Below are 18,770 nucleotides of genomic sequence, written 5' to 3'. Positions count from 1 at the left end.
TTTCCGTGGAGTTGGGACGCCAAACAGTCGCCAGTTGTTTCGTCTTTCGTCTTGTGGTTACACAAATCTCCAGACTGGCATCAAAGCAGCACCAGTAGAACCAAAGCATCAGCAACCTGACCAAAGAAATGCCCAAACGACTGTCCGCATAAATCAGAGCATAGTTTGGTCTGGCACGGAAAGGGGGAAGCTGCCGCATCGGCTGCCCAAGGGGATGTTTTCGTCTAATCAAAATCAAAGCAAAGGGGAGCGCTGCACTGCACAAAAATCTTTTACACCTCTGCATTTTCTAAATTAAACACAATATGAAAATGGGTTTGATTTATCTAGCCAGTTTAGCAAAAAGAATGTAATACTTATGATAATACTAAGTTGTGTAGTTGTAGTCCCAATTCAATAATTAATAATAATATATATCATAAGCATAGATGTAAGTTTAATAGGCATTTTCAATTATAGACATTTGGTTGCGGTTAATTTTATTGCTGGTGTATATATTCATTTTAAGGTAGCAGTACTTTCCAAACAAATTTGAAATTATAGAAACAAATTTATTTTGAAGTTAAGGTTTAATGAAAAAGAAATATTTTTAATGTATTGTAATGTGTATTGTTTCTTTGATTGTTTTGCATATTTCCCTTCCTGCTTCATTTTTTCCGTGTAAAACCGTTTTGAAAACCACTAAGGAAAACTCCGTAAAGGGCAAAGGGGAAGTACACTCCCTGAGAAGAGCGCACACACTCGCTCAGCGATCAGCCGATGCCAATTAATTTATCAAAGTCAGTGCAGTCGAGGCAGAGCCATCCTCAAGACAAGGCCACTGGGAATTAAACGACAATGAACGATCCCCATCCATCGGGTTATTAATACAGCACACTCTGTGCAAGATCATCGGGGAATCGATTCCGGAAGCGGCTGCAGTTGCCATCAACATTTCTTTTCTTCCCATTCTTTCCTTTCTTTTCGGGCACACTCAGGTAAACTCATTTGACTTTTATTAATTACAACTAGATTTTTATTTATAACCAACAAATTGTTCACAATTTATCAAAGTGGCTTAGTGATGCATTCGTGTATATACACATAAATATATATATATATAATTATCAACATTTCGATGTTTCTCCGTTCAAAGACGATCGCTATATTTGAGCTTCTGCCAGCCAGCCCTTTGTCGCTTCATTTCCCGGTAGCTATTTGGCAGTCCGTAGAAAAAGTATATGGACAGTCCTAAACGTGTGGAGAACCGATTAGTTTACGTATTTGGAGGTATCTTATGCATGCACTCGGTTTTGACGTGTGTAATACCGTTTTATTTAATACTTTTACGACTAGTCTTGAGTTAGCTTAGCATGCGTGTTAATTAATAGGGGATTGCGAGGAATTAGGAGTGGATCTAGACTATAAATGATGTCGCTAGAAGTTCTATAAAATACCTAATACTTAATGTTTATTCTATTTATCTGCAGATTTTCCTTTCATTTCCTCAACAATTTGTAATTATTCATTAAACAAACTTTAAAATACCATTCTGATGCCTTTTTAAAAATCCTTTTACACTAAATCATATCTTATCTTTTATTTAGTCTCTCAATTGTATATCACTACAATTTGTGTTGATTTAAAATTAAGTTAAGGATTTGTGTAATCTTATTGATTTTCTTCTGTAATATGTTTACAATTTATAACTTTTTAAAATGTTATTCCCTTAAAAACGCTTGTTGTATTTAAAGTTTTGCTTCTATACTTTGAAAGTATTTATTTCCGCTTTCTTGGTTTCCGTTTCTTCCTTTTTTAAAACCTTATTATTATTGATTTTGTTTGTTTATAGGTTAGGAAACTCTCTTATCAAGTAGTTGTTTTCTTAAAGTATTATTTATATAAAACTAAGCAACCATTGTTTTCCCTTCTCCGCAAGCAGTTTTTATTTCTTTTGAACTCCTTATGCTTCATTCTATTTTGATTTTCATCAACTATTCTGTGAGGACTCTTCCTAGTCAACCCCTTTCCCCTCACAATCCACCTGGTACTTATCATCTAGGATTGCTTGCATTCCGTACAAGCTACAAACTAGTAACTACAGCTACAGCTAAATATGTACAAAACAAGCTACGTTTGCATTCCGATTCGCATGCAGGACTTAACTACTTTTAACTGGGGGAAAATGGCACCCTCTTTGGTTTCACCAGGGGATTGGGTTGGGTTGGTTTGGGGCCTTTGGAGGGTTGGGAGGGGGTGGAAAGCCCCTCAGCTCTCCACCTCCTCGACTTCTATGTAGGTGGACTGCGGACGCTGGCGACGCACCAATTCCGGATGTTGTTGGGTTCGGTGCGAGGGACCCCGCTGCAATATGGCCTCCAATTTGGCTTTGAATGGCAACGGCTCCGCCTCCTCCGGTTGCTCGCCAGGATCCGGACGCGACTCCGGCTGCGATTCCGGTGGCAAGAGTGCCGGGTTCTTGGCATCCACGATATGCTGGCGACTCAAACTGGGTCGCTGTTTGCGCAAACTAATGCTGTTGATGGTCTTGTACAGCACCGGATCGAATTTCGGTGGACGCGGTATGTTGCCACCTGCATTTGCAATGGCTACGGCATCGGGAACCGTAACTGGAACTGTGGAGTTCAAGGGGCTTCCTGGGGTGGTGTGGGTGGTGGAGGTGGGCAGCACTCCGGCGAGGACCTCATCTGCACTGCCAGTCTCATTATGGTCGCTTTTCAGTTCGCTGATGGCCTTGAGCATTAAGCGACGCACATCGGTTTCGCTTTTCGATTGCTTTAGCAGCGGCCTTGCTTTGGGCTCCTCAACCTGGGCCTCCTTCGCCTCCTTGTCCTCCTCCTCATCGCTCCTCCTTACGGCCCCCTTCACCTGGTGGGCATTGGCATTCATAATGATGTGGCTTAAGCGGTCTTTAAACTTGGCCGAATGCAGCGGATCCTCGATGGCGGAGGCCTGGGATTTGATGGAAGTCTGGGAGGCCAAGCGTTTGAGAACGAAAACGGTCTTGCGGTCCTCGGAATCGTTCACGGATTCAGCATCAAGAGAATCCCCTACTAATTCATCCTCTTTCACCGGGGAATCCCCTTTCGACTTCACCCTCTCCAGCTGCTCGTAGAAGGCCTCGCTGTTAAACAGGTCCTCCAGCACTTGGTGGGCCACCAGCTTGCATTCCTCGTATTTACTCAATTTCAGGGTAATCCCCGCCTGCACTTCGTCATCGTCGCTGCTGTGGACGGTGGCCACTATAACCGTTTCTATAACACTGGGATACATCTCGGAGTCCAGGCTAAAATGGCGCTCAAAAATAAGCTGCTGTTGGAGGTCCAGCTCCTGCTGCTTTTGCTGAGTGTCCTCGGCATCCAGGACATCGTCCAACATGGCTAGAACAGACTGTTCGTCCTCCCGCGATGGAAGTTCAGCATCGCAGCTCACCGTGGAGTTCTCACTCTTTGTGTCCTCCACATAGAACACCTTTCCATTGGCATGTTTAACTTCAATTAGGTCCTCGCTCACATCACTAAGATTTTGAATTTGATCCACGCTACTGGAGGGACTTTTCTTTAGCTGAGTTTCCAGGGTCAAGACACTCTCCTTGGATATGCAATGGTACTCCTGCTCCCGACTTTCTTGAAAACCCTTCAGCGCCTTGTAGAAGGCCAACCTTTCGGGATTTCTCTTCTGTGGATTCTTGCAATCGTATAGATACCAGCATGCAAGGAATATGGGAATACCTAGGACATTTAAGTTAGTGCGAAAGTGCCACATGCATTAATTTCTACCACATGCAAAAGGATGTAAGTGTGGAAACCGACTCACCCACAATCATCCACACCCCGAATCGTATCCACGTCCAACTATCCAGCTGGAGCATCAGATATATGTTGATAAAGATACTGATGGCGGGAACAATCGGTACAAAGGGCACTCGGAACAGTCTGCGACGAGCTTCTCTGGGCTGGAGACAAATTAGCAGGATGACCAGGAACACCAGGAGGACCAATATACTGAGGAGGGTCAGTGCCCAGATCTCTTTCGAGGCGATCAAATGATGTGCCTGCATTATCAGCACCCCAACTCCCAAGGACAGAAGGCCTAAAAAGATATTATAGATGATATTACGAAAGTCATATTGTATTTCCTACTTCTTATACTCACAAAACAAAGTAGCCAGCACTCCCACAATTCTTGAAGATATCGCATTTGGCTCCTGGACTCGATGGACATTGAATAGTTGAGTGCAAACTGAACCGAAGGTGAATCGCTCTGTGCTCGAGGTCAAAGAAGTGGTCTCTGAGGCTCTGACTTCCCTCTGTCCTGGACACTCCTCCACATCGCAATAGTCCATATACCGGAGGAGCATAATGGAGATGGCCACAACGCTGTAGGCCAACAAGGTGCCGATGGAAAGAAGGCTGACCAATTGGGCCAAGTCGAAGAGTCCGGCAATTGCGGCCGTGAAAAGTGCCGCTACAATGGAACCAGTGACGGGAACTCGGAATCTCGGACTCACTTTGCCCAGAAACCTGAACAGAAGACCATCCTGGGCCATCGAGTACATCACTCTGGGCAGTGGAAACAGGGCTCCAAATAGACTCGCCATCAGACCCACCAAGCCACCAACCGTGACAATCCACATGGCCACGGGCCAACCCACATACTCAAAGGCATATGGCAGTGGAGCATTGGCATCTTGGAGATAATATGGCAACATCAAGGTCAGTACAGTGGACACTCCGAAATAGCACAGGAAGATTATCAGCAGGGAGAGCAGGATCGATTTTGGGATATTCTTTCGAGGGTTTCGAACCTCTTCTCCAGTGGTGGCGATGCAATCGAATCCCACGAATCCAAAAAAGCAAGTGGCAGCTCCACGGAGGGTACCCTCAAATCCGTAGGGGAAAAAACCCCCTGATCCGATAGTAGAATTCGTACTGACAGTACTCGGATCCACCGACCAGTTGGAGAAGTCAGCTGAAAAGAAAAGAAAACAATTAATTAATTAAACGAGCACAATCAAGATTGCTTTACCATGTTGTCAGAACATTTTTGACATAGGCTAAGAACTCTATGTTTTTGTCTTCTTAAGTGATAGCGATGATATTAAATATATTTTTGTAATCTTATTTAGCTAAAAGTTTAGCTGTTCAGATATTTAGATATGAGTAGCAAAATATTTTTTTTTAATAATTTGAATGTTTATCATAAAAGACAAAGCTTCGCAAATCTATAAACTGATATCATTTGTTCAAAGACTTTTGTGATTTTAATACTAAAATAATTTCTCTATAATTTTTTTAATTTTGTTTGATAGCAACAAAATTTTTAATTTTTTTTTAATTGAAATAATACGATATTTACCTTTAATTGCGCCAGCAATAATGACAAAACCCAAAATGAATATATTTAGACAGGTCACAAAATTGTTGGCCATTGTTGATGTCTCCACACCAAAAGCCAGTGCCACTACAAAATTAAAAGGAAATAGGTTTTCAGCATTATTTTCACTTAAATATTATTTAGTTGCACTTACCGCCGAAAACGACTACAAGGCCAAAGGCCAGAAAGTCAAAGTAGCTTCCCAGAAAACTGACATTCATGGGAGCCACCTCGGCGAATGTGTTTTTCAAGGTGTCGTTCAGCAAGGAGTCCAGGTACAGGCTGATACCCCTACAAACACTCGCCGTGCCAATGACATATTCCAAAATGAGATTCCAGCCAATGACAAACGCCACGAATTCACCAATGCAGACATAACTATACACATAGGCCGATCCCGCCTTGGGAACTCGAGCTCCGAATTCTGCATAGCAAACTCCTTTATGAAATTACACAAAAGTTAGGGGCTTATTAAAAACATACATATTTTCGAAGAAAATCAGTGTAGTTACTATTCCTAGCCAAGTAGTGCATTAAACAACCATTTAATAGTAGTAAATATAAATTTATAAAAGTTACAAGTTCAGAATTTTAATAATTTTTCCATTTTCCTGTTCGTTATAAACAAACATTTGCTAGTAATAAAAATAATACATGGTTATACTAAAATTATGATTTCAGAACCGTTTAAATAAACAGGTTTTAAACGATATATTTTTGGATATTGTATATTTTCCTTAAGTCCAAAATTTGTGTGCTATTCAAAAACACAAAGTAAAGTAATGATATTTACTAGTTACGAATTTAAATAATCAACACATTTTTACTTGGCAGGTAGTGATGCTCTCAACTTTTCGCTAGTAATGAAAAAACAATTGTAGTTTTTATGGACAGAGTCTACAAGGTCTCATTTCGAGCCTTGTTTATTTCACTGTTTGTGTTCTGTTTTGCCTTGTGGCCGTTAGTTCACTCTAGTGGGGCAGCACTGTGGCCGCAATCGAACTCACCCGCCAGCAGGGAGGCCAGTGCGGCGATGGCAAATGATATCATCACCGAGGGACCCGCCTGATCCTTGGCTATCTGTCCGGCCAGCACGTAGACCCCAGCTCCCAAGGTCGACCCGACTCCGAGGGCCGTGAGGTCCCACAGCCCGAGCACCCGGTTCAGCTTCGACTCCCCCTCGCTTCCATCGGGCTGCAGATGTTTGCGCCGGGTGAGAACCTTCCAGGGCGAGAATTGGCGAACCATTTCTCCGTATCTCTTGCTCTCTCTCGATTTGCGGGAAGGTCAGTAAACCCTGGGATTCTGGAAACAAAAAAATGCAGGTTCGGTTAGTCGATTTCAGAGGTTTAGCCAAGATCATAATGCACTTCGGTCCACGTATTGCCTTATCTTGTGACGCCGTACGATTGTATAATGCAAATAATTGAGCTCAAATTGCAATCGTTAATGGCGAGGCTATTGTGAGCTGCGCGTCTGAACTCGATTGTTCCACTTAGAATTGGGTATATGTAGGTAATCTATATGTGGGGAGTGGTATATAGGAAGGTTTAGGGGAAGGAGATGTTGTAATGGAAAAGTTTGCGGGAGCACCTTTCTAGAAAGTAAAACTATGAGAAATTGAAATTTTTGAATCTATCCAATTATATAAAGTGATATATTAGCAATCTATGCAACTTATAGAAAAAGTTGTATCTATGTTTATTATAGAACAAGTTTTATGTCATCTGAGCATAGTGTAAATGTTTGATTTTGTGTGCCTATATTGGACAATATTGAGCTGTATTTTATGCACTCATTTTATTCCGAAATTTTTAAACATTTAAAATGATGTTCTTCAAAGGGGATTTGTATGCAAGTATTGAATCAATTAAATACAACCCTAGATAAGCTTTTTCTAATGCAAAACGATGACTACTTTAAACAAACATCACATGCATTTATGAATCTACGTTGCATCCCCCATAAATCATTATTTTTTTTATTTCCCAACAGGTGACTAATCAAAGCACCCACACCTTTTTCCTAAAAAAATATAATGCTCGACACTTTGATAAGAATCAGATGCTCAAGCTCTTGCCTATAATATCTTTTGCAACTTTGTTTGCCATTCTTTTATTAACTTTATATTTCATTTGCTCTCCGCCTAGCGAAGATAATTATGTGGGTCTAGGTGAGTCTGCCGGACTTGTCGAATGGAAACTTATGCTGTATTTATATAATTATGGTAAACTTTACTCACCGACTTTGAAACAGCTTTTTCCGTTTCTGTTCGATTTCTATTGCAGTTGTTGTTCTAGTGCACTCTATGCAAATATTTTCCCCGCGCTATTGTCTGATTCTTATTAATGAATTGTAAGTCTATTATTAATTTCCGTTCACACAAAACAATCAAGAACGGACTACAAAAGTGTGACTGACATACTGGGCGATCTGGGAGCGTCTGTCTGCAGGCTGTTGGTGTCGTATTACAGCCGCGAATTCTTCGCGTACTCCTCCTAAGATAAGACCACCAGTCCACCGAGCCGAACTCGAACCTCCTCCTCAGCCCAACGAGAGCGATTGTTGCTGTCGGCCATGGACGTAGAGAGCGGGGTACAGGGCGAGAAAAGTCCACCTAGAACTAAATGAGGTTGTATGGGTGTAAAATAATATTCTATAAGAAATATGCTATATTTGATTTTATGACTAGCAAAATCAAGAAATTAAAAAAGAGCAGTATCCAGCAATTAATATTTACAGATTCAATTTGGCTATCACAATTTAATAAAACAGTTTTAAGCAGTTAAAAGGAAGGGGAAAACTATAAACGTTTCAGTTTTATTATTCACATAATAACTAATCTACTATAATCTACTATTTTTATATTGTTCCTTAGATATTGCATTACACTTTTAATTGAAAGCAACATATTTTTCAAATAAGAAAAGTTTTTCCCTTTTTTGTTAATTTAATAAATTTATTTTGCTTAAACAAAACGAAAGCTAATTTCACTTTCATTTATTAAAATAAATATATTATAAAATATCATGTAACCCATATTACAGTCGTCTCTGAAAAGGATTAACGTTCAGTATCGAAACATTTCATTAAGCTAAGAAACTAAAAAAAATATTTTAAATGACACTATTATCTCAATGTTTGGGTTATATGCACTGTATATTCCTTGTCTTTTAATAAATTAAATCACGTGTCTCATAAGCATTTATCTAATTAATGCTATTAGCCATCATAAAAATATCTTTATTTCCTGTCTAATTATAGATCTCTAAGCCCTAGAAATCTATGGACTTATGTAAAAACAAGTTGATTTCTCTCAGTGCACACACGAAGCACAATTGATAAGAGACGAAGTCGGCTGGATTTATGAGAGATAAGGCAAGAGTCGGGGGATCGGATCGGCGGGTTCCCGAGATGATCTGGGTTGTAATTAGAGCGAATACAAAAAAATTAGCAGGTGTGCGAGAGGGAGGGGGAAGGAGCGAGGGAGAGGGACTGATTCACTCTGTGTGACGTCGCATATTGCTGCTGTGATATTGTTTCTGCTCTTGTTTGATTTTGTTGTTTTTTTCCTACTTTCGGTTTTATGATCTTTGCGATAGCGAAACAACAGATTTTTGTTTTTTGCCGACACTGCAAGCAATTCCAGAACTGTGTTATTTATGTTGTTTTAGATAAGGCTATTTGTATTCACGTTTTTACTCCATTTCCGATCTGCCGTTTTTTGGCTTTAGATTTGAACATTCATAATTTTCTCCAGCTCGTATTGCTATCTCTCTTTCGTGCCGTATCACTCTCTCTTTCGCACTGGCGCACAGCCCGGTTGTTGACGGTTTCGGTGTATAACGTTAACTGAAAGTGTAAGATAATATTCTGGCCGCTATATAGAGAGAGCGCTACGAGAACTGGCCGTCTATATAGTGGAATGCAATAATAATATCGCACAGACGAACACAATTATAAATGCTTTCTGCTCGTCTTCCCATCGTTATTGTTTTCATTGTTTTTGGTCTATATGTTGCTGCTTTTATTGTCGTTAGCTGTCGAGTGTCAATTTGTAGATTTTATGGAGTGGTTAAGTCAGTTGACAAGTTGTGCTTTGTTTTACGGCACGATTACGAATTTTTCAATTTTTGTGTACATTATTTTTTCTCTTAATTTATTAAAAGTGATCTAGAAAGATACTATCAATACTTGTTAAGCTACATTCAAAGCACTCACCTTATAAGTCTTATCTCGGTAAAATCTACAATTACGTAAACTAGGGCCATATAAGAAGGTGAATGAATTACTTCATTTCATAATTGCAGATATGCTTTCCTGATACGAGATAAGCCGATTAAACAAATCTGATTTCATTGCATTGTGCAGGTGTTGGTATTCTCTTTTAAATGGCGATTATCCAAAGCATTCCAGTGCAACGATTTTCATTTGTAAATTCCACACTTGCATTGAAAAATTCTTGGCACCATATTAAATTCATTTGTAAGCGAACACAAGCATTAGCAGCTGTTTAATTATCTGTAAACTGATTAGAAACATTATTAAACCAAACCCAAATTTTATTGTTTTTATTATCACGAGTGTATTACTCACTTTCCTCATTTTTATACCAGATACTTGAAAGTAAAGAGCTTTATTTCGAACTGAATCACAATATCAAGATGTAGCGATGATAATATTGAGCTTCATTTTTATTGCATTTTGTAGTAAAATTTTGATGTTTGTAAAACCATTATTGAGAAAAAAAACAAATTTTAAAGCGAATAATTTAATGTAACCACTAAATTTTGCTTAAAAATACTTTTAACATGTTTTTGAATATATGCGCTATATTAAGTCATGAAAAAAAGTCTTCGTTTTTTAAGCTACATGAATATAAGTCAACTGCATTTGATAAAAAATTACCCGGCCATTTATTCTTGTACTGTACAATTATTCTTCAGATCAAGCCTAATGAAACTATTTTAAATGTGATTAGCGAGTCACATTTTAAATTTATTTTAATTAATTTATAATTATTTAAACTACATTTTCAGGGCCAAAAGGTGCAGAAAAATGGATATACTTTACTACTTTATTTTGCAACAGGGAATGATATCAACAGCAAATAAATGCTGATAAGATACTCGGAATGCTCTTCACACTTTCACCGGTGGAGTGGGAAAAATCACTGCGTTGCCGCTATAGCCACACAGAATGCTTGCTGGGGTATTAAAATTTTACTGCACCTCCTTGATGCCGCCAGACAATCGTATATATACATATAACCGTGCACATCTGGAAAGGAGCAGGAGGAACAGGAACAGACTTCATCACATGTGCGGCGAGATGTGTGGCAAATTGGCCTTTGTGGGTTGTCTGCTGGCCTGGCGGCAAATATAAATGATCTAATTTAAATAATTACGCCCACAAAATGTGACGCGCCTACCAAATTGCCTTCGTTTAATGCTTGAGTGGGAAAATTACCCCCGAGCCAAACCGAAGACTAGAACTAATTTCAAAGTTGGCTTTGCTTATGGCCTCACAAAGTGTTTCCCATTCCCATTCCCATTGCCATTGCCAAGTCGATTTCCCAGCCGTTCAGTATTATTAAAGTTTTCCAATTGACAATTTTCGGCTATGACTGTCTCGTACACCGCTGAGGTGGCAACCTGCAGTCACTTCGGCTGTTTCTGGAAGCTTTTGATGAGGTGAGACACCTTCGATCGGCCAATATAGTAACTATAGTAACAGAGGTATTGACAAATCGGCAGATGGCGTGCGAGCATCTACAAGATTATTTGGGTCGATCTGCTGGCATTTCTGTCCTGCTATTACATAACTGCGATGGTGTACCGATATGCGCTCAGGAAAGAGGATAAGCCGTGAGTAACTCTATGATTTCAGACAGCAAAAATGTTCCAGGGTGCTCGTTAATCTACTACTAGTACTAAAACTTAACTCTACCAAAACTATTTTTCGACACAAATAAGGAAGCTTACTTGATTTTTGGTCGCCTTTTTTAAGCTCAATCTTTTTGGAAAATAATATCAAAAAAATGTTTCAAAACAAAGTTAAATCAACAATTTACTCCAGAGATAATAGTTTGACTCTGCGGGGAAGTTGGATTATCTGATTCAGAAAAAATAAAATAAACATTTTTTTTATATTACCCTTTTTTTTGTAATTTTCAAATAACGTTTTTAGCTTGTTTTCTGGCGATTGGCCTGTTAATATAGGTGCTGCTTCGATTTTATAAGGTAATTATGTTAAGTACCATTTGCACAAGTTGCCCGAGACAAAAGGGGTCTAACAGTCGAAAAATACTCGTTTCTCTCAGCGTAACAAATTTTAATTAAAGCGATTTAAAGGCGGACCGTTGAGCTTAATAGCTTGTTTACCAGAAATCGTGATGATTACTAATGAAACATTAAGACAATTGAACAATTTGTATGACTAAAACTCATAGTTAGTATTAAAAATTTTATGATCTTTCAATAATAAATACTTCTTTACAAAATACTTGGATAATGGTTAACTTAGTTATACAGACATTAGACTTGAATGTAATTTCTATCTCAAGATATTCCATACAGATTACCGTTAAATTAAATACGCCTTTCTTAAAATGTTGAAATATTTGTATCCCTTTCTCATAAAAATATCCTAGTATTTTCGAGGACATTGTGATGTACTGTCACAGCTACAGCAACCTGATTCCGCTGTCCTTCGTGTTGGGCTTTTATGTGGGGATAATCATAGAGCGCTGGTGGAGTCAGTATATCACGGTTCCCTGGCCCGATCCCTTGGCTGTTTATGTGAGTGCCCTAGTGCGTGGCCAGGATGAACATGGTCGTCTGATGAGACGCACTATCATGAGATATGTGTGTTTGGCCTTGACCATGGTGCTATCGATGATATCGCCCGTTATAAAGCGTCGTTTTCCCACCTATGACCAGTTGATCGAAGTGGGGCTGCTGAATGCAAACGAGGCGAACATCATAAGGGCAATGGACGTCAAGTTTCCCAAGCACCCCAAGTACTGGATGCCCATCGTCTGGGCCGCCAGCATTGTGACAAGAGCCCGAAAGGAGGGACGCATCTGGGATGACTTCTCCCTGAAGTCCATGATCGATGAGCTGAACAAATTCCGAGCTGGATGCAATATGCTCATTCACTACGACACGATCTCAGTGCCACTGGTCTACACGCAGGTTAGTCTGCTTAACATATTTATTTTTGTAACCAAGAAAGGTTTTCCCTAAACTAAGCAACTATTCTCTTACGTAGGTCGTAACTCTGGCCGTATACTCGTACTTCGTGGCCTCGATTTTCGGTCATCAGTGGATTGATAAGGACACCAAACACTACAACAATGTGGTTTCTTTTTACTTTCCATTATTTAGTACCCTGGAGTTTTTCTTTTTCATGGGCTGGCTGAAAGTGGCCGAAACCCTGATTTGTCCCTTTGGCGATGATGACGATGACTTTGAACTGAACTGGCTGATCGATCGGAACCTGCAGGTCAGTTACTTGATCGTGGACGAGATGCACAACGACCATCCGCAATTGGTGAGGGATCAGTATTGGGACGAGGTGTTCCCCAACGAACTGCCCTATTTGGTGGAGGCTGAGAGGGCCGAGCATCCAGAGGCATCCACCGCTCGGTTGGGCATCCCGAAAGTCGTCCACGGCCAACAATCAGTAAAGAGCGAAGTCAGTTCGGAGATCGATTACACCGAGTTTGAAGAGGACGAAGCCAATCCTGAAGTAATGATCCGATTTGCCGGTCGTGCTTTTAGTTTGAGCTCCGTTTCGGTTAAGTATTCCTCGGAAAGTCAAGACACGCTAAGTTTTGACGACATGGGCGGCGAGGAGTTGGAAGGTGGCGAGGTGGATTCGAGGACTCTGGGTTCTGGCAGCAAGGACGACTTCGAGCTACTGAGGGAATCGCGAAAAAGGGAGCGAATGAACAGGCAGCTCCAGCAGGCCGCCCTCGCCATGGAGCTGATGAAGGGAGAGCTGGCTTCGAATACCGGATCGGCAACGGGATCGAGTCGAAGTAATGTCCCACAAAAGAACTCGGAGGTTCAGACCGACAGGAGCTTCATTAGCCAGCGGAAGAAGGACAAGGATAAGGACAAGGAGACTGATAAATAGAAAAGGAAAAATGTGAATACGAACAAGAAACAGTCAATAATATAAACATAAATAATTAAAAAGGACATGTAAGATACTAATGGTATGATAAAATATTATCAAAAGGTTATTTTGCTTTAAGTCCTTAAATAATAGTCACTATTACTTAAAAATTGAAGGAAGCAATATAAATTATTTTTATAAAATAAAAACAAATGTCAATAACAAAAATGTTGCGAATTTGGAAATACATTTTTTTAATTACTCCACTTATCTATAAATATCCAAAAAAAATCTGTCAGATCGGTAAACAAAAATAAGTTTCCATTAGGTAGTTTACAATAAGTCTTAAAATGAGTATTATATTTAAGTCATTGATTTTTAAAAGAAAACCATTAGTTAAATTTGTATATTCTATACGGCTTAGTTACCTTTTTAAAATCCTTTTTCTTAAATTTTAATATGAAAGATTTGTCTAAAGAACACTAATTTTAAAGTTTGTGGCAGACATTTAATCAGATAGATAAAAGATTGGTAATTATTGAAAATGAATACATTTTTCATTCCTCTCATCGCTCTAATCGTGCTTTTCTGTCTTATTTGGAGGAGGTGCCTTGCTCGATGGATCCTGCTGGTCTTCCTCTCCGGCTTCCTGGTCTTCCGAAATAGTTTGATCAGAAGGAGGACGAAGAACTGTGACCGTGTACGGAGCACCGGAAATATCGTGGCGCAGATGGGTACTTCGCATATCCATGTATCGGTGGCGCATTCGCTCCCTTCGTTCACGGCGACGCTGCTCAATGAGCTCGTTGAAATCAACTAAGTAATTTAGGATAAATTTGTTAGTGTTGTTTATTAAATATAATCAATAGAAATGTATTTTATTTTATTTCTTAATGGTTGGCAGACCCCCGACAACAAGTTAGGTTATATCAGATAGTAATTATTATAAACTGAGACCCTTTTTTGATGGTGTCAAATAAAAAAGCTAACGAATGACCAACTTATGGTTTTCTTTTGCTAGCCAGCACAGGTCATGTACTTATCAAAAGGTAATGTCAACTTTTGAGTAAGTCGGTGAACGTATTTTTCGTTTCGAAAAGGTCCAGGATTTTTAATCTTTGAGCTTTTCTAAGTAAACAAACTTTATCCCTGCTTACTCACTTGTGGATTGCGACGGTTTTCGGGAGCTGTGCAGGTCATCCATTTCTGATGGCAATAGATTATTACTGAAGTTAACTCGCGATGGGCCCTCCTCCATTTGAACTGAGTCCGAGTAGCTCCCAGTGGCAGATGGTCTTCCCAAGAAGGAACGTGGAAGATTAGTCCGAGAAAGGGAATAAACCGACCCAACTGATCCTTGATGATGTCTCTGGAGTTAATAATAAAGACATTTGTAATCACTTAAAAATGGATGAAATAAAAATCTCTTTAAGCCGCATACAAATAAAAAAATATTTTAAGATTTAAGGAATTATAGCCTACATTGCCTATGAGTTATCTATTCATTTAAAATTAAAGGTTAATTATATAGGGCTCTGACCACTTATATCGAAACAATGTTAATGTAAGTTTTAGTTCTAATTATGATTGATTAATTAGCTAAAAGCAGATGGGGGCACTATTTTAAATGATTTTTATACCCGTTACTCGTAGAGTAAAAGGGTATATTGTATTCGTGCAAAAGTATGTAACAGCTAGAAGGAAGCGTTTCCGACCCTATAAAGTATATATATTCTTGATCAGGGTCACTAGCCGAGTCGATATAGCCATGTCCGTCTGTCCGTCTGTCTGTCCGTCTGTCTGTCTGTCTGTCCGTATGAACGCTTAGAGATCTCGGAAACTATAAAAGCCTAGAAGATTGGCATTTTGCATGCAGAGTTCTTACGCTAGCGCAAGTTTGGATTTCAAAAGATTGCCACGCCCGCCTTTAACGTCCACAATCGCTTATATAACTGATTTGGATATGCCAAAATTTAAATATTTCGGAAAAGTAAAAATGCAGTTTTATTGTGTTTATGAATCACCTATCGAAATGTAGAAGAAATTTTTCAAATTGGACCATATCGTTAAAAAGTTAGTGCGTGAATCAGAAGTTTCTATCGGTCCATCTCCCTCGCACTCCCATTTACCTGAGTAACGGGACTATCTGATAGTGCGAGATACACCCGAACTATAGCGTTCTCTCTTTGTTTTTAACTCAACTTAACGTTAACTTTAATTATTGTTATGTTTTAGGATTTTAAAGCCTCAGCTATGATGGACTTAAAATTAATCTTTCATTCCTTGAGCCAAATTTTAGAACTTATTACCTTAATGGACTTAAATTTTTTGAAGTCCATACATCTTACACAAACTAATAGTTAGTATATTAGTTATTAGTTTTAAATTAAGTAGTTTTAAACTGGATATAAAATATTAATATTTAAGAACTCAAAAAACGTTACTTTCTGGAATTGGGTTTCCATACGGGCAGTAGAAGCTTCCGGTACAGCGTACCGAATTTCACTTGGGAAGACCTCTTCCCAGTACTGATCCTTAACGAGTTCCGGGTGCTCCTGGTGCATTTCGTCCACAATGCAATAAGCAACAGTGATATTCCGATCGATTATCCAATTAAGCTTTAGCAGAGGGAAATTCTTATTAATTTAAAGCTATATTTCTCAAGCAAATATTAAATATTGTTTATTTAAAATAAGACAAATAAGATGATACATAAACATTATAAATAAATTTTTTTCTAATTATACAATGTTCATATACCAAAATAAATATAATAAATATAATCGATCTTACCTCAAAGTCGTCATCATCCTCTCCAAAAGGATTTATTAAAGTCTCGGCTACCTTGAGCCAACCCATGTAAAAGAAGAACTGGAGAACGGTCAGGATGGGAAACCACTTCTGAATATTAAGTCCATCATCACGGTGCCTCTTCTCGCTCCACTGCTGTCCCAGCAGGCTGAACAGGAAGAACGAGTAGGTGGCCACGGTGACCACTTGAGTGTAGACCAGTGGAACGCTGACCCAATCGTAGTAGAGCAGGAAACCACAATATCCGCGAAACTGGTTCAGCTCGTCCATGATCGTTTTAACGGCGTAGTCATCGCGGATTTTGTTCTCCCTTCTGGCCCTCATCACAATACTGCCAGCCCAGACGATGGGCATCCAGTGCTTTGGATAAGTCGGAAAAGCTTGGTCCAGGGCCTCGATGATCTTCTTCTCGTTCTCCAGCAGAAAGCCGGCCTCAATGATCTGGTTATAGGTGGGAAATCGACGCTTCACACGCGGCGAAATCATGGTGAAAACAATCACCTGGCACAGGCAGACGTATCTTAGGATGGTTCGCCTCATGACCCTGGCCCTGTCATCGGAGCCATGGATACTGGTGCTGATCAGAATGGCAATCCCATCCGGCCAAGGAATGGTGGTGTACTGCTCCCACCAGCGGTTCATAACAATTCTAACAAAAAATCCAAGCACAAAGGACAATGGAATCAGGGACCCATTTATCTCGCAATAATAAATAATAGCCTCAAAAAACCTGCATACTGAAAGCTTATTGCAATGCAGAGTAAAATAAATGTAAACTCACTTTTTGCCATCTTCGTTCATCAGCAGGCGATATATAATCGCTAGAACGCAATACAATCCAAAGAACACAATCAGATCAAGCCATATCAACTTATAAATACTGCCGCGCCATCTTTACAAATAAGAAAATATAAAGAAAATGTAGAGGAAAAGTATACAGCACAATATCTTTGGTGTACTTACCTGACCAGCAACCCCAAAAAGTTGCTAAAAACACTCGAGGTGTTAACGCGTGAGGTATATGTTACAGTCATGACTGAACAATCTTATTGAATGATTTCAATTCCGTATAAGCAGGCACAACAGAAATAATTGACAGTCTAGGCAAAGGATAGGTTCTGGGAAAAACAAGTGGTTCGAAATTCATTCCTATTTCAATGTGGCCACAAGGCAAGCAAGCTGTTTGTTTTTCGTTTTACTTTAAATTTATATTGGTTTAAAACAATTTATAAATTGGGCATTTATACTTAATGTTATTTGTTTGGCATTACTTATGTATAATAAAACAAAAAAATTCATGAAACCTATCAGCTCCTTCCGAATAGAATTGAAGACATGATTAAATAGGTGACAGCTAAACATCAAATACATATTATTTGTTTTCCCCAACCAGAAAATATTCTTTGAAGATATAATGGATAATTTTATATATGCTGGAGACCATTTCCATTTTGATTTCATTTCATACCCAGGGATTAAAAAAAAGGTATAAGTATATCTGTACAAAGATAAAAGATAAAGTGCAAGTATTTTGGGATTTCTGTCAAGTTGGTTTAAGTTTTATTGTTAAAGCATGTGCGTTTTAAACACACGTTATAGTCTTGCCAAAATTCAATAAATTTATTAATTTCAGTAATGACTTCTTAAACACAAATAGAAAGAACATATTAAATAACACATTATACAACACAGAATTAACCAATAAGTATCATTTAGTCGCATCTCAAGGCTATAGTATTCCCCACATGTTTTTATTTACCCTTTGGAGGCCTCCTGCCGAAACTTCGAACGGATTCATTGCTTCCTGTGACAAAGATTGCCTTTGATGCGTTAAGACAATACGTACAGTTTTATGAATCATTTATAAACCACAATACCCATGTGCTTGTGTCATGTGCCAGAAAAGTCCTTCCCGACAGCAGAAAAACCACATGAGCAGCGGCTGAAAAAAAGGATATCCAACGGGCTTTCTCTCATTGTGCGCTCCATTATCATAACCAAACATGGAAAATCTGACGCGATGCGTGTTATTATTTTTTACACTCGACAGCGTTTTCCACGCTGTAAAAATCGCGACAAAAACGAAATGAAATTACATTGGCAGGCCGCTCGAGAAGGGAAAACTATAGCAACTTTTTATTACATAACATATTTAATGCTCAAATTGAGTGCCAGAGGGGGGTAAAATAATTCCGATTCTGCTCGCCACTTAACTCATTTGAGGCATTATTGGGGTTTGTTTTTTCCAGATCCCTTTCGCCTTTGTGCTTTGCAATTTATAATTGCAGATCGATATGTTGGCATTAAAGCGGTTGCTCTTTATTTTCGTAAAACATAAGAATGTGCTAAGAGCTGAAATATAACTGATGGCCGGGTACTCTAAAAGTTGTAGGAGTGGTATTTTAAATCTTGTACACTTATAAAAATATATATCGCAAATTGGGAAAAAAAAACAAAAA

At 39.1% G+C, this 18,770-nt stretch overlaps 3 protein-coding genes across 5 annotated transcripts; 1 reads left to right on the top strand and 2 right to left on the bottom strand.

Moving 5' to 3' along the window:
- Positions 1-972: 972 nt before the first annotated feature.
- On the bottom strand, positions 973-9,209 carry LOC108044057 (cationic amino acid transporter 2). 3 transcript variants are annotated; one of them, XM_044461610.1, is made up of 8 exons: positions 8,953-9,209; positions 7,619-7,999; positions 6,384-6,681; positions 5,531-5,815; positions 5,359-5,463; positions 4,156-4,971; positions 3,817-4,092; positions 973-1,230 (listed from the first exon to the last, which is right to left on the bottom strand). In XM_044461610.1, exons 3-8 carry the CDS (start codon positions 6,622-6,624, stop codon positions 1,130-1,132), a joined length of 1,824 nt encoding a protein of 607 aa, XP_044317545.1. In that variant the 5' UTR covers positions 6,625-6,681; positions 7,619-7,999; positions 8,953-9,209; the 3' UTR covers positions 973-1,129. The 3 variants fall into 3 exon arrangements, with proteins under 3 accessions (XP_044317545.1, XP_044317543.1, XP_044317544.1); XM_044461608.1 differs by having other exon boundaries at positions 1,115-3,731; XM_044461609.1 differs by having other exon boundaries at positions 1,115-3,731; positions 9,071-9,209.
- Positions 9,210-10,962: 1,753 nt separating this feature from the next.
- On the top strand, positions 10,963-13,563 carry LOC108038727 (bestrophin-4). Its single transcript, XM_044461637.1, is given in 4 exon segments — positions 10,963-11,069; positions 11,133-11,243; positions 12,029-12,572; positions 12,649-13,563. Coding segments are annotated over 4 exon segments (1,641 nt in total). The 5' UTR covers positions 10,963-10,998.
- Positions 13,564-14,073: 510 nt separating this feature from the next.
- On the bottom strand, positions 14,074-17,379 carry LOC108049188 (bestrophin-4). The gene is made up of 6 exons (XM_044461628.1): positions 17,275-17,379; positions 17,093-17,203; positions 16,294-16,960; positions 15,945-16,118; positions 14,662-14,869; positions 14,074-14,316 (listed from the first exon to the last, which is right to left on the bottom strand). Exons 1-6 carry the CDS (start codon positions 17,343-17,345, stop codon positions 14,075-14,077), a joined length of 1,473 nt encoding a protein of 490 aa, XP_044317563.1. The 5' UTR covers positions 17,346-17,379; the 3' UTR covers position 14,074.
- Between the last annotated feature and the right edge of the window lie 1,391 nt (positions 17,380-18,770).

This window comes from Drosophila rhopaloa, unplaced genomic scaffold, assembly GCF_018152115.1.
Source record: "Drosophila rhopaloa isolate 14029-0021.01 unplaced genomic scaffold, ASM1815211v1 contig_47, whole genome shotgun sequence".
Lineage (NCBI taxonomy): Eukaryota > Metazoa > Arthropoda > Insecta > Diptera > Drosophilidae > Drosophila > Drosophila rhopaloa.
This window is presented reverse-complemented; position numbering and strand designations above follow the sequence as displayed.

Excerpts from the sequence above, each read along its gene's own strand:
- LOC108044057 (XM_044461608.1), bottom strand. The coding sequence starts at position 6,624 with ATGGTTCGCCAATTCTCGCCCTGGAAGGTTCTCACCCGGCGCAAACAT. Across the intron at positions 5,816-6,383 it reads ACTGGCCTCCCTGCTGGCGG|GAGTTTGCTATGCAGAATTC; the intron begins GTGAGTTCGATT and ends AATTTCATAAAG. Across the intron at positions 4,972-5,358 it reads TATTGCTGGCGCAATTAAAG|CTGACTTCTCCAACTGGTCG; the intron begins GTAAATATCGTA and ends TTTTCTTTTCAG.
- LOC108049188 (XM_044461628.1), bottom strand. The coding sequence starts at position 17,345 with ATGACTGTAACATATACCTCACGCGTTAACACCTCGAGTGTTTTTAGC. Across the intron at positions 14,870-15,944 it reads TGGAAACCCAATTCCAGAAA|AGACATCATCAAGGATCAGT; the intron begins GTAACGTTTTTT and ends TATTAACTCCAG. Across the intron at positions 14,317-14,661 it reads AAAACCGTCGCAATCCACAA|TTGATTTCAACGAGCTCATT; the intron begins GTGAGTAAGCAG and ends TAAATTACTTAG.